Source organism: Mizuhopecten yessoensis, unplaced genomic scaffold (assembly GCF_002113885.1).
Source record: "Mizuhopecten yessoensis strain PY_sf001 unplaced genomic scaffold, ASM211388v2 scaffold10687, whole genome shotgun sequence".
NCBI classification, from domain to species: Eukaryota; Metazoa; Mollusca; class Bivalvia; order Pectinida; family Pectinidae; genus Mizuhopecten; species Mizuhopecten yessoensis.
This window is the reverse complement of record NW_018408671.1, coordinates 180,042-195,073: the sequence shown is the minus strand read 5'-3', so window position 1 is coordinate 195,073 and position 15,032 is coordinate 180,042. Positions and strand designations below refer to the sequence as shown.

General features: G+C 36.7%; 1 protein-coding gene across 1 annotated transcript; it reads left to right on the top strand.

Moving 5' to 3' along the window:
* Positions 1-2,914: 2,914 nt before the first annotated feature.
* On the top strand, positions 2,915-13,322 carry LOC110461835 (mitochondrial import inner membrane translocase subunit TIM16-like). Its single transcript, XM_021515528.1, has 5 exons — positions 2,915-2,994; positions 4,438-4,540; positions 5,339-5,512; positions 6,311-6,433; positions 8,790-13,322. The coding sequence occupies exons 2-5, from the start codon at positions 4,535-4,537 to the stop codon at positions 8,877-8,879; spliced, it is 393 nt and encodes a 130-aa protein (XP_021371203.1). The 5' UTR covers positions 2,915-2,994; positions 4,438-4,534; the 3' UTR covers positions 8,880-13,322.
* The last annotated feature ends 1,710 nt before the right edge of the window (positions 13,323-15,032 follow it).

Genomic DNA, 15,032 nt, shown 5'->3' with positions numbered 1-15,032 from the left:
CAACTGTTGTTGAGAAAGTCCATATGAGGCCATATCACATGGGATACTAAATGAACTATACTACAGATTAAGCTGCATGGGAGTATACATGTGTGGGCCCGTAACACCTCGCAGGTAGGGATACCCCCGCCCTTATGTGATCCAGACCCACAAATGTATCTTCCGCGTTTATAGTTAGTCTGTTACAATAAATGTCTTTATTGCATGTATTTACAAATACAACGATACATTGATGTCTATACATAGTCATGTATCAGTATTACGTACCACGTATAAATACAATTTATTATAATTTACTTGGCTTGTGCAAATCAATCTGTATATTGAAACTTTTTAGGTTTACTCTAAAATATTATATTATTTTACACTTTATAAACACATTCCTATATATAGAGTGTAAACTATTATATTATTTTACACTTTATAAACACATCCCTATATATAGAGTGTAAACTATTATATTATTTTACACTTTATAAACACATCCCTATATATAAAGTGTAAAATATTATATTATTTTACACTTTATAAACACATCCCTATATATAAAATGTATATTTATGTAATGCATATTATGTTGTACCAAATACTTTGTATATATTTTCCACATTACTCTGTAATCTTCATCTTTGGAGGCAATAAAGAGAATAATTATATTTCTACTATATGAGTTGTAAATCTTGCTACACAAGGCCTTAATCTGAATGATTTTCCATGAGTTTTATTGTGACAAGTGTAAATAACATTTTTTTTTTATTTTTTTTTTTATACATACCAGGATTCAAGTTGTCATTTTACAAATACATATACAAATCGTGATGAAACTGACATGTTTGGAAGGGGTTAAGTAATGTTGTTGGCAAACCCTTCATATAAATGAACAAAAAATTGAAAAAAATCATTAAAAATTGCCATATAAAGTTGATCTGGACAAATTTACTTTTTTTCCTCTCACTTGTAACAATGTTAAAGAGTACCAAATAATTTAAAAAAATTATTTAAATTATATCATGGAGTGTTAGATGATACAGCGTTACGTCAGGGTTCAGGGCGTTCAGGGGTCATGATATCTTTCGTGTTTACTTACACTACACATGTGTTTTGCGATACCGGTAATTTTGAGAGGGTCACGCTGAAATAGAAGGGCACCAGCACATGAAACCTACTGTTGCGTCGTTGTCATGTCTCGTAGAGTGACGGGATGGAAAATGTGATTTGGTGACGTGAAGGGATCTTATCAGAATCTGAAATTTACACTCATTTGACCTTTGAAGGTCGGGGTAACTATGCTGTGCACTGCACACCTTCTGTGGGTGATTGGGGAATATTTTCAGTTTCATAAGGCGTGTAAAAACTAAGACCCGGACAAGATGTTTCTATAAAGGAACCAAAGAACCGGAACCAGGAGAAGTTCAGTACTTATACGAGAATCCTTCATGTAACAAACACTTAACTTGAGAGAAGAAAACATTCATGCTACCAGGATTGGCCCAAATGTCAAGACCCAACCCTAGAGACTACCTCCATAGATCATATAAGAACATCTGAAAGCGTGTCTGACAGTCATCAGTACCTGAATGAATGCCAACATGCTAAAGTTTAATCTGGAAAAGGCGGAACTTATCTTCTTTTCCCCAAAGTGTCAGCAGATAATGGCTCTCCAGCTCAATGTCGGTGCCAGAACTATTGAGACTGTCCCAGCTGTTATAAACCTAGGGGTATACTTCGATAGTACATTGAACATGGCCGAGAAACAGATGAACGCTATTGCCAAATCCTGTTACTACCAGATCAGGAACATCGGCGGTATCCGGCAGTTTATAACTGCAGATGTTTGCAAGATTTTGGTACATTCACTTGTTACCTCTGGGTTGGATAATGGTAAAGCCCTGCTCTGTGGTATATCTGACAAACTAACTATTCGTCTGCAGAGGGTCCAGAACATTGCAGCACGTCTGGTTAACCGTACTCGAAAGAGAGAGCACATCACACATATGTTATATACATTGCACTAGTTACCTGTACGGTACAGGAAACAGTACAAAATTTTGATATACGCACACAAGGCAATGAATGGAACAGCTACCCAGTGCCAACAGGACCTTAATTGCTACCCTGTATCAGCCGTCACGATCACTGCGGTCGGAGACAGAATCATTGTTGTGTGTTCCATAATCTCGTACTTTGATCTATGGAAACCGGTGCTTCGGGAGGGTTTCGGCCATGTCGTGGAATAGCTTACCATCTACTTATAGAGAGTCAAAGACACTGGCCAAATTTAAGAAAGATATAAAGACCCACTCTTCACGTCCGCATTTTAGGCTCTTTGCACAGTCGTCATGTGCACACCACTCTTTGCATATTCATTCATATGCGTATTGAGATAATAATATATTTTTTTTATGGATAATGGTGATTTGTATGCCTTTTTTGTTTATCAGTTAGAATTTATACTATTATCCATATGTTGTAAAGCGCTTTAGAGTTATTTTATAAATTAATATAGGGCTCTACATAAATGTTGTATATTATTTATCATTAATATCATAACATTAACACGGAAACAGTTGACATTCCATGTTATAACCATATACAAAATTGCTGGACATGAAGAATAAAATTGTGCTCTTGGTGTCTTACCCACCAAAACTGGTTTAGTCCTTCTTGATCTTCTTCCATGCTATATATGTTGTGTTGCAAGCTAACCAGTCTTTTTACAAGTGAGTGCCGATTGCAAGTGTGAACCCTATAGGACGTAATTAACGTGTGCGTTTATCTTGGTGAAGAGTAGTGTCCCGTCAGCATAAGTGTATTCGAAATATTCCTCAACCAGTTTCCGATTTTAACAGTAACTCTCGGGTCCTTATCCGGATATTTTTATATGCACGGGTTTATTTTTATATTCGCCCTTTATTCACTGCGGAACGCTACACTCACGATCATACATCCGGTTTCTGATGGCAGTATCCTTCAACATGCTTTCGCAAGGATAAGGTACGCGTTTTGTGTTAAATCCTACGTATTCCACAGAAAACTGATATTGATTCATCATGTTTTACACTCTGAATTTACTTTGTGATTTCCCATTCATACAATTTTGTGTTCAGGGCTTGAATGTGAAATTTAGACATCGCAAATTGCAAATGTTCATGTTCACCGTTTAGATGATATTGCGTAAGCCGGCCGTTCAGTATGTCTATACGTGTTAAATCGTAAAGGACCTGAATGTGTGTATTGGCATTAAATGTGACGGTAGAAAAATTATGCCGAATAGTGGTACAGGGAGGAGGGGGGGGGAGTCTCTGTCAGAGTTCTATCTGTCAGAATGACTTAGTTTAAATTCAGGACCAGAGAAAACTTGGACTAGCGATGGTGGTGGTGGTGGATGGGTTGAATTTCGTTTTTCTGCTAATATTTTAGACGATAATTTTATAAACATAGCATTAGGTACATTGGTGATCTATATAAGACTTCTGGACGCAGTCTGATTCAGTCCTCTGTATCCACATCTTCTCTTGTTTCTACTTCTACATGATAGTCATACTCAGTACTGACCAACTTCCAACAATTTGAAGATTAATGTCGGAGTAGGATCTGTGTTTTCACAGATGTAATTAAGTAGATGTTTGTTAAATGATGTTAAAGGGTAAATTTGAATAAGTTAGTTTGGGAATGGTTTGTGGGAGAATGTTAACTTTAATTTCCTTGTTTGTGTTGAGGAAACAGAGCTGGATTACCTGACTGTTTATTCAGCCAGTCTCAGATTTTATGCTTAGCCAGTGAAACAGCACAACAACAGTGGATAAAGTTTATTCAATTTGCCAACAGCTTTCACGTCTTACTTTAGGAGGTTCAGTGTCTGAGGATAAACCAGTTTAGTCTAGCGTGGCAATTCAATTATTTACCACCCTGTAGTACAAGTATGTGTTCATAGGTAAGGTTCAGCTTTTACCTTATTTTTTTTCTATTAACTGAAATTAAAGAAGGATTTGATAAAGCCTATATCAGGGTAGTTCATGTTATATGATTATTTGTACCCCTGAAACATGTCCTATCCTATCAATTTCCTCTATTCCTGGAGTGTTGAACTTTCCAGGTTATGTGCCACTGGCCCCAACACTTTACTTTTGACAGATATATAGATAGTGTGTGGAGGAACTGTTCGTCACAATGTCAAAAGTCTGGTGTAGCCCCAGGGCCAGAAGAAACTCTGTCTACTCTTTGTATAACTTTCCTCTAGAATATATACAATGCATATGTTTGGGAATTGCAGCGCATCTTTTTACATAAGTATCAGATTAAGAAATACATTCTAAGCATAATTGTAAACCAGTCAAAATGACCTTAAAAGATAAAAGTGTAAACATCTGCCTATGAATAGCTATATACAAAATATCGAAGTGAAATAAATGTTCATTGTTTGATTTGTTCCTGTAGACCCGAAAGTTTGGACAGAAATCTGAAGAAGTTTAAAAAGAGGAGAGCACATTACTACACGAGATACTTTCAAGGTCATTGAAGCTTACAGAGGATAATGGTGGTAAGAAATCAAAGATTCAAAGGAGGATACACATAACATTATGTAGCTAATGGCATTTTTCTCAAATTCTACCTGTGGGCTCGCTGGTAGTCTCAGTATGGAATTTACACCAATGACTTATATACATTAACAAATTGGAAAGCATAAGAGTATTTTCCATATTCTTATTGCAAGGAAAGAAAGCATCCTTTAAGTTTTTAGAAACGTGGTCCAGTATCGTGTGAGTCTAACTCAAATATCTGTCTTTGTAGATTAATACAGTGTGTCCTACTGTGTGCTAGCTTAAATTAATGTTCTATCAACTTAGTTCAAAAAATTGTCTTTGACCTGCAGTCAAGGTCACAAGGGTCAAATTTTATGTCTTTAAATCTTCAACCTAGTTTTACTGATGAGCCATAGGGTCTGGAATAATAAAATGTGGCATGCAACTTGCTGTGTGAACGGCTAACAAGTTCTTCACATAGAAAACAAGTACTTCAAACCAAACCCTGAGGCAAGATCAGTGCATGTGTACTGGTATTTGGTCTGCAGCACGCTGGGATGAATAGCTCTCTAGATTGATCCTATAATGAGCCCCCACATTTCTACCATCTCCTGTTGACGTATCTAAGTGAGTGGTACAGACCCTATGAGCCTGTTGTTTTGATCATACATCATGACCATGAAGGTACCTGCCTTTTCTACAAAGTTCAATATGGGAGGTTTCTTTGATTTGAAGTTGAACACAACTTGCTACACTGATTTATAATCATTGAATAGTTTGTGTGTTATTATGAATATTCAATTTTTGGTCCTCAGCTAAAAAACATCATCCAGGTTGCCCTAGCAGGTGCCCAAGTAGTGGGCAAAGCGTTTGGCAGAGCTCTCCAATCAGAGATTCGAGCTAGTCAGCAGGCTGCCCAGAGACATGGGGGTGGCAAGGAAGGCCGCAGAAAGGCTGCCGCAGACACGTCTACAGGAATGAGCTTACAGGTATATAGATCACTGTAAATTGGCCACAAGGTTTAGAGATTTTGACAAGGGATCACTAAACCCACCAACCCCAAAATGTACTGATATTAAAAGGACCAACTTTCTGCACCTGGGTCACCTTGTTTATGCAAAACTTGTTTACAGGTTACTGACTAACTTAAGGTAAAAACATTGTTAATCCATAGAATAAAAAACCACTTGTATCTCTTGTAAAGCTAACAGTGCAAGTTACTTAGACATTGAAGGGCTGTAGAATTCAATATAATAGTACTCTTTAGACATTTCTTGACAAATCTGAATCCAGCTATTTTGTTTTGATTGCTTTGGTATCTCCAAATAGAGGGCGCAAAAGAAAATCATCAATCAAGCAGGGTGTTCCTCCAATGAGATAGTAGTGGGCATTTTATTGTCATTCCCCAATCTGCAGAGACATTCTGTATAAGGAAATGATTCACAACAGTATAGGATTTTTTTTATTTCATGTTGTAGAACATTCAACAAAATAATATAAAAGGTAGACTAGATTCTGCATCATCATCTCATGTTTAAAATGATCCAGTTGTTGGTGACAACACAATTAAAAGTTATACAAGAAAATGTTGCTGACCAATATCCAGATTTGAACCTATCAAGGGAGATAACTGAATTAAAAAATCACAGGTACAATATAGCATACAGCTCAACATATAAGCTGCTAAAATGAAATAAAAATTACACACACTAAACTTCCAATGTTTAAAAATTTCTTTCATGTGAAAAAATTGTAATTTGTAAGTTTTATTCCCCGATTTTTGACAGGAAGCCACACAGATACTCAATGTATCCGAAACAGACGGTCATGAGGAAATACAGAAAAGCTACGATCATTTATTCAAAGTTAATGACAAGTCTGTCGGAGGATCATTTTACATACAGTCTAAGGTAAGGCACTCTCATTCTGACGAGATACCTTTGGGTCGTGTACATGTTTTATTGTTGTCCTTGAAAGAAATGTACCAAAGAATGAAAACGTTTAACAAAACTAAACCTAGTGAAATCAAACAGAGATTAGAGCTTATTAGTAGACATGTGGAAAAGCTGTTTTTGAAAAACAAATGGTCCATAGATGTGCTGTTGTATTCTTTGAAATACTAACTTTTCCAGGAGGAATTGAAATTTATTCAGATTAGATGGAGAATTCTTCTAGCTTCCAAATATAATGACCTGTTAACAAGTTGGCTTTTGTGATTGTTAACTTCTCCATGCACTCAAAAAGTTGACGTTTCCCGTCGTCTCAGAAATTACCCGTAATAGAAAAACAACAAAAAAAGTGTTAGAAAATTTCAGCTTATCATGATTCACACTAGTATCTTACACTAAATAAAGAGTTATATCTTGGCACATATAGGAAAATATTGACTCAATCGTATGCACATATATGATGTTATAACATTTTCTCAGTTTCATCTGTAGGTAATGTACTTATTAGAAGATTTGAAATTGCTTTTAAGCGATCTCAAAATGAACATTAACTCATTCACCCCTGAAGACAGATTTTAACTCTTCTAATTCAAAGGTTGGAATATTTAATTATGAAATTTAGGGGGTGGATAAGTTAAATTTGATGACATTTGGAGATCTTGAAATTGAAGACAAACTCATATCATAAAGACTTCTGCAAAAATCAGAATCTTATAAGCATTTGGCTTGAACAACTGGCATGTTTATTAACAAACTACAGATATCCAGTGATTTTTGTTCACTTTCTTATATGTCTTAAATGACATAATAAAAATGTGGTTACAAGTCATACATACTGTCAAAATAGAAATCAGGTATTTCTTGAAAACCTCGCTGATCTTGTAATCGTTTATCCCACACCAGTGTTGTCAGTGCCATCTATAATACACTGTAACATACGGAGGTTTCAATGTATTTTACTGGTTGTAACCTCTGTAACCAGTATAATTTTGGTTGTAACCTTTAACCAGTATAATTTTGGTTGTAACCTTTAACCAGTATAATTTTGGTTATAACCTCTGTAACCAGTATAATTTTGGTTGTAACCTCTGTAACCAGTATAAGTTTGGTTGTAACCTCTGTAACCAGTATAATTTTGGTTGTAAACTCTGTAACCAGTATAATTTTGGTTGTAACCTCTGTAACTAGTACAATTTTGATTGTAACCTCTGTAACCAGTATAATTTTGGTTGTAAACTCTGTAACCAGTAGAATTTTGGTTGTAAACTCTGTAGCCAGTATAATTTTGGTTGTAACCTCTGTAACCAGTATAATTTTTGTTTTAACCTCTGTAACCAGTATAATTTTGGTTGTTACCTTTAACCAGTATAATTTTGGTTGTAACCTTTAACCAGTACACTTTTGGTTGTAACCTCTGTAACCAGTATAATTTTGGTTGTAACCTCTGTAACCAGTATAATTTTGGTTGTAACCTTTAACCAGTATAATTTTGGTTGTAACCTTTAACCAGTACAATTTTGGTTGTAACCTCTGTAACCAGTATAATTTTGGTTATAACCTCTGTAACCAGTATAATTTTGGTTGTATACTCTGTAACCAGTATAAATTTGGTTGTAACCTCTGTAATCAGTATAATTTTGGTTGTAACCTCTGTAGCCAGTATAATTTTGGCTGTACCCTCTGTAACCAGTATAATTTTGGTTGTAAACTCTGTAGCCAGTATAATTTTGGTTGTACCCTCTGTAACCAGTATAATTTTGGCTGTAAACTCTGTAACCAGTATAAATTTGGTTGTAACCTCTGTAACCAGTATAATTTTGGTTGTAACCTCTGTAACCAGTATAATTTTGGCTGTAAACTCTGTAACCAGTATGATTTTGGTTGTACCCTCTGTAACCAGTATAATTTTGTCTGTACACTCTGTAACCAGTATAATTTTGGTTGTAACCTCTGTAACCAGTATGATTTTGGTTGTAACCTCTGTAACCAGTATACTTTTGGTTGTAACCTTTAACCAGTATAATTTTGGTTGTAACCTTTAACCAGTATAATTTTGGTTGTAACCTCTGTAACCAGTATAATTTTGGTTGTAACCTCTGTAACCAGTATAATTTTGGTTGTAACCTCTGTAACCAGTATACTTTTGGTTGTAACCTCTGTAACCAGTATAATTTTGGTTGTAAACTCTGTAACCAGTATAATTTTGGTTGTAACCTCTGTAACCAGTATAATTTTGGTTGTAAACTTGAACCAGTATAATTTTGGTTGTAACCTCTGTAACCAGTATAATTTGATGTTGTGATTTCTTCCTGTTCAGGTTGTGCGTGCGAAGGAAAGGTTAGATGTAGAACTCAGAAAAGAAGGCCAATCACCGCCGCCGCCACCACAATCAGAGGAGAAATCTTGATCCAGGAGAATCTAGGGCGTGTGAGAGGGAGTGTTAATTTGTGTGTTTGAGAAAATAATTGGGGTGAATGTGCGACAGATTTTATATATGTTTAGTGGATGTTGTACGAATGTTTATCTGATTCAACAGTCATCTAACAAACTGAATAGTTACACCTTGGTATGCCACAAGTCGTCTAATGAGACAGAGGAATTACAAAATAATTCTTCAGTAGAATAAATTTCATATGAAATGAATATCAAATCCACAAGTGTATTGTAAAGTTCTAGGTTTTATCTAGGACCGTCATAATGAAATTGTCTGCAGGAAAATACATTTTCTATAAAATATCACAAGAGCTGGAACTTCTATTATGCAGTAATTGGTCACTTTTCTGTTGTTGTGTTCTTCTGTGATTTGCATTAGTTGTTTTAAGTTAAATTACATGTATACATGTATATGTAATTCACAAAAAAATATTATTGTATAAAAAGAATATTTGGTATATTTGCTTTCAGTCTTGATTCAAATGAAATCCTCCACCCTGTTCCCTACGATACACTACAGTGTAGGATCTGACTTGGGGTCAGGTGAACATAACTCTGACAAGAAGGTGTGTCTGTAACTAGAACTTCATTAGAAAGCCCCATTTAATTGAGGGGCTCCATGACCTAACCACACTGCTGTCAGTATTATTGTTTTGGTTGGTGATTTAAAGTCATGGATTTTGACCTGAAGTTAAAGAGAACTTCTTTCAATATTCTCAAACTGCGTTAGAGGGCTTGAGAACAATAAAAATAAAGCAGCCAATATTTATAAACACCTGTACACACAGTATAAGATATATTGATGTGTGTGGTGTTTTGTGAAGTAAGATAAGGGAGATGTTTGATTTCTACTGTACATGTGCACAAATAATGAGTGAATTTCTGAATTAACATAGTCATTATGTAGCTGAAACTGATGTCTGTTTAATAAAAACAAAAAATATTACTCAAGTCAGCTGTAACAAAGGGATACCATTTGTTTTGTGGAATGCAGGGAAAAAAATATTGGTATGTACAGGGTCACAGTGCCATCCTGTCTCTTGTCATACTTTTATTTCTAGAATAGCCATCAGATAATTAATTGAAAATACATAATTATTTCCTTTTCCATTGCGATTTCATAAATACACCAGTACTTTTCTGTCATTACATATACAACTTTCGAAGAATTTACACTCATTTTATAGTCACCTACTTCTCGCTGCCCGTACAAAAGTATATTACCTAGGGTATATAGTCACCTACTTCTCGCTGCCCGTACAAAAGTATATTACCTAGGGTATATAGTCACCTACTTCTCGCTGCCCGTACAAAAGTATATTACCTAGGGTATATAGTCACCTACTTCTCGCTGCCCGTACAAAAGTATATTACCTAGGGTATATAGTCACCTACTTCTCGCTGCCCGTACAAAAGTATATTACCTAGGGTATATAGTCACCTACTTCTCGCTGCCCGTACAAAAGTATATTACCTAGGGTATATAGTCACCTACTTCTCGCTGCCCGTACAAAAGTATATTACCTAGGGTATATAGTCACCTACTTCTCGCTGCCCGTACAAAAGTATATTACCTAGGGTATATAGTCACCTACTTCTCGCTGCCCGTACAAAAGTATATTACCTAGGGTATATAGTCACCTACTTCTCGCTGCCCGTACAAAAGTATATTACCTAGGGTATATAGTCACCTACTTCTCGCTGCCCGTACAAAAGTATATTACCTAGGGTATATAGTCACCTACTTCTCGCTGCCCGTACAAAAGTATATTACCTAGGGTATATAGTCACCTACTTCTCGCTGCCCGTACAAAAGTATATTACCTAGGGTATATAGTCACCTACTTCTCGCTGCCCGTACAAAAGTATATTACCTAGGGTATATAGTCACCTACTTCTCGCTGCCCGTACAAAAGTATATTACCTAGGGTATATAGTCACCTACTTCTCGCTGCCCGTACAAAAGTATATTACCTAGGGTATATAGTCACCTACTTCTCGCTGCCCGTACAAAAGTATATTACCTAGGGTATATAGTCACCTACTTCTCGCTGCCCGTACAAAAGTATATTACCTAGGGTATATAGTCACCTACTTCTCGCTGCCCGTACAAAAGTATATTACCTAGGGTATATAGTCACCTACTTCTCGCTGCCCGTACAAAAGTATATTACCTAGGGTATATAGTCACCTACTTCTCGCTGCCCGTACAAAAGTATATTACCTAGGGTATATAGTCACCTACTTCTCGCTGCCCGTACAAAAGTATATTACCTAGGGTATATAGTCACCTACTTCTCGCTGCCCGTACAAAAGTATATTACCTAGGGTATATAGTCACCTACTTCTCGCTGCCCGTACAAAAGTATATTACCTAGGGTATATAGTCACCTACTTCTCGCTGCCCGTACAAAAGTATATTACCTAGGGTATATAGTCACCTACTTCTCGCTGCCCGTACAAAAGTATATTACCTAGGGTATATAGTCACCTACTTCTCGCTGCCCGTACAAAAGTATATTACCTAGGGTATATAGTCACCTACTTCTCGCTGCCCGTACAAAAGTATATTACCTAGGGTATATAGTCACCTACTTCTCGCTGCCCGTACAAAAGTATATTACCTAGGGTATATAGTCACCTACTTCTCGCTGCCCGTACAAAAGTATATTACCTAGGGTATATAGTCACCTACTTCTCGCTGCCCGTACAAAAGTATATTACCTAGGGTATATAGTCACCTACTTCTCGCTGCCCGTACAAAAGTATATTACCTAGGGTATATAGTCACCTACTTCTCGCTGCCCGTACAAAAGTATATTACCTAGGGTATATAGTCACCTACTTCTCGCTGCCCGTACAAAAGTATATTACCTAGGGTATATAGTCACCTACTTCTCGCTGCCCGTACAAAAGTATATTACCTAGGGTATATAGTCACCTACTTCTCGCTGCCCGTACAAAAGTATATTACCTAGGGTATATAGTCACCTACTTCTCGCTGCCCGTACAAAAGTATATTACCTAGGGTATATAGTCACCTACTTCTCGCTGCCCGTACAAAAGTATATTACCTAGGGTATATAGTCACCTACTTCTCGCTGCCCGTACAAAAGTATATTACCTAGGGTATATAGTCACCTACTTCTCGCTGCCCGTACAAAAGTATATTACCTAGGGTATATAGTCACCTACTTCTCGCTGCCCGTACAAAAGTATATTACCTAGGGTATATAGTCACCTACTTCTCGCTGCCCGTACAAAAGTATATTACCTAGGGTATATAGTCACCTACTTCTCGCTGCCCGTACAAAAGTATATTACCTAGGGTATATAGTCACCTACTTCTCGCTGCCCGTACAAAAGTATATTACCTAGGGTATATAGTCACCTACTTCTCGCTGCCCGTACAAAAGTATATTACCTAGGGTATATAGTCACCTACTTCTCGCTGCCCGTACAAAAGTATATTACCTAGGGTATATAGTCACCTACTTCTCGCTGCCCGTACAAAAGTATATTACCTAGGGTATATAGTCACCTACTTCTCGCTGCCCGTACAAAAGTATATTACCTAGGGTATATAGTCACCTACTTCTCGCTGCCCGTACAAAAGTATATTACCTAGGGTATATAGTCACCTACTTCTCGCTGCCCGTACAAAAGTATATTACCTAGGGTATATAGTCACCTACTTCTCGCTGCCCGTACAAAAGTATATTACCTAGGGTATATAGTCACCTACTTCTCGCTGCCCGTACAAAAGTATATTACCTAGGGTATATAGTCACCTACTTCTCGCTGCCCGTACAAAAGTATATTACCTAGGGTATATAGTCACCTACTTCTCGCTGCCCGTACAAAAGTATATTACCTAGGGTATATAGTCACCTACTTCTCGCTGCCCGTACAAAAGTATATTACCTAGGGTATATAGTCACCTACTTCTCGCTGCCCGTACAAAAGTATATTACCTAGGGTATATAGTCACCTACTTCTCGCTGCCCGTACAAAAGTATATTACCTAGGGTATATAGTCACCTACTTCTCGCTGCCCGTACAAAAGTATATTACCTAGGGTATATAGTCACCTACTTCTCGCTGCCCGTACAAAAGTATATTACCTAGGGTATATAGTCACCTACTTCTCGCTGCCCGTACAAAAGTATATTACCTAGGGTATATAGTCACCTACTTCTCGCTGCCCGTACAAAAGTATATTACGCTTGTTAGGATGAAGATGTTAATAGTTGCTTTTACTGACACACTATTTGATTAAATAGCCAATCTTTTGACAAGATGTTGATTAAATTAATATTTTCTCAACAGGTATATACAACTTGAAAATAAATGTTCTGTTTCGAAATCACGGACAAGTTCTCACTGTATTCATCATTGAAAGTTTTTTAGTGTTTGATGTGAAATTCAATGATTAAATGATCAAATGTTTGTTTTATATGTAAATAATGTCATGTATATGGAAAATAAAAAAGAAGATTTAAAGATTTCTTTTTAGTTTTTTAGTGATTATAAAATAACCAGACATAAAGTGTAGAAACAACACATTTTTTAACCTGCTATAGTATTTTTGCAGTGACTACAGGTCCAGGAGGTACTCCGACACACATATGTGAGGACAACATATTCAGTGATTGCAGAATAACATGCATACAGTAAAACCTTGTTATAATGCCACCATTTTCCTCAGTGACATTTTGGCATTGTAAAGAGATTTGTCGATTTATTGAGGGTGATATATAGAAAGATTGTTAGCAAAAATGGAAAAGGGTACTTTGATGGATGTTGGCTTACATTTGCACGCATGGTGCGTGGCAAACCAAACAAAGTGGCATTATATCGGGTTTTACTGTACTTTGTACATCCGAAACTTCCCGAATTTATCGTTCTGTACTTATACGTGGTACTGGAACGTTACACTTTAATGGGAAATTTCTTTAAGGTGAATGTCTCGCTTATTTTTGAAATTTGATACACTGTTGTATGTAGATGTGCAAAAGGGTTTTAGAAGTTTTTAAGGACCGTTGTTACTGTTGCCAAGGAATCTATCGAAGTCCGTGCTAAAACTAAAATAGAACATGGTTACGGTCAGGCACAAGGGCGTTAACGTTCTGACTGCTTCGTTTCATACAAAATCAATGAATAAGAAACTATTTCGTATTGCTAAGTGGACGTATTTGGTGGTGGCCTGAAATTGTTCTATCATACTTAACTGGCAGGTTTATTTTATTCTCGGTCAACATTAACGCACCCACCCTAACAGACTTGCTAGCGACACTTCCAGCAGATTATGCAATAATAGTGATCTTGCATCATATAAGCAATGTAATTCTCACAAGACCAGACAGTAATGGATGTAGTTGTTCATCAAGAGAAGGAAACCATCTGCAATTTCAAGTTAGCTATTGTTTTTAACATCATTGATATGAAATTCAGGGCAAAAGTGAGCTAATACCATTGCGCCGCATCTGCTGTCTGTCCCTTGTCCGTCAAAATGCCAAGTTCTTCTGAAGAACTAAAGGCCGTTAGATTCATACGTGGCTTGTAGCTTTCCTGAGATGGAGCCCGACAAAGTTTGCTATAAGTGACTACCTACTTTGAAGGTTACCAGGAAACGTAGACATCATGATGGGATGGAATAACATTGACTTTCTTTCAAGGTCAAATATGTTAAAATATTAAACAACTGTTTTCTGAATAATAGAAAATCTTGCGGTAATAATATTTGGCCAGTATATTTCTAACGACCGGTGTCTGGACTCTAAACCGATGAAAACAACTCGCTTAGCCAGAATGTGCTGTGTCAGTAAAGTCAGATATCAGAAAATGTCGAGAAATTTCGCCAAATAGCACTCTTATACCACAGGCATTCAGAGGGACGGGTAACATGTTTACCCATTCCACTACGTAGGTGATGTTAAAATGGTCTTTTTCACTCTTTACTTGTCAAAGGAAACAGATATTTTCGAAAGCTCGCGAAATACGTTTTCGATATTCTTGTGTTCAAAACAAACTAAGCATTTATTGCTTTTCATGAAATGAAACAAACAAATCCTCAACCAGCTGTTTTTATATGTTATCGCAATAACATTGGACTAACAACGCTTCA

Coding starts and splice junctions, on each gene's coding strand:
- LOC110461835 (XM_021515528.1), top strand. Junction 5,513..6,310: donor CTACAGGAATGAGCTTACAG/GTATATAGATCA, acceptor GATTTTTGACAG/GAAGCCACACAGATACTCAA. Junction 6,434..8,789: donor CATTTTACATACAGTCTAAG/GTAAGGCACTCT, acceptor CTTCCTGTTCAG/GTTGTGCGTGCGAAGGAAAG.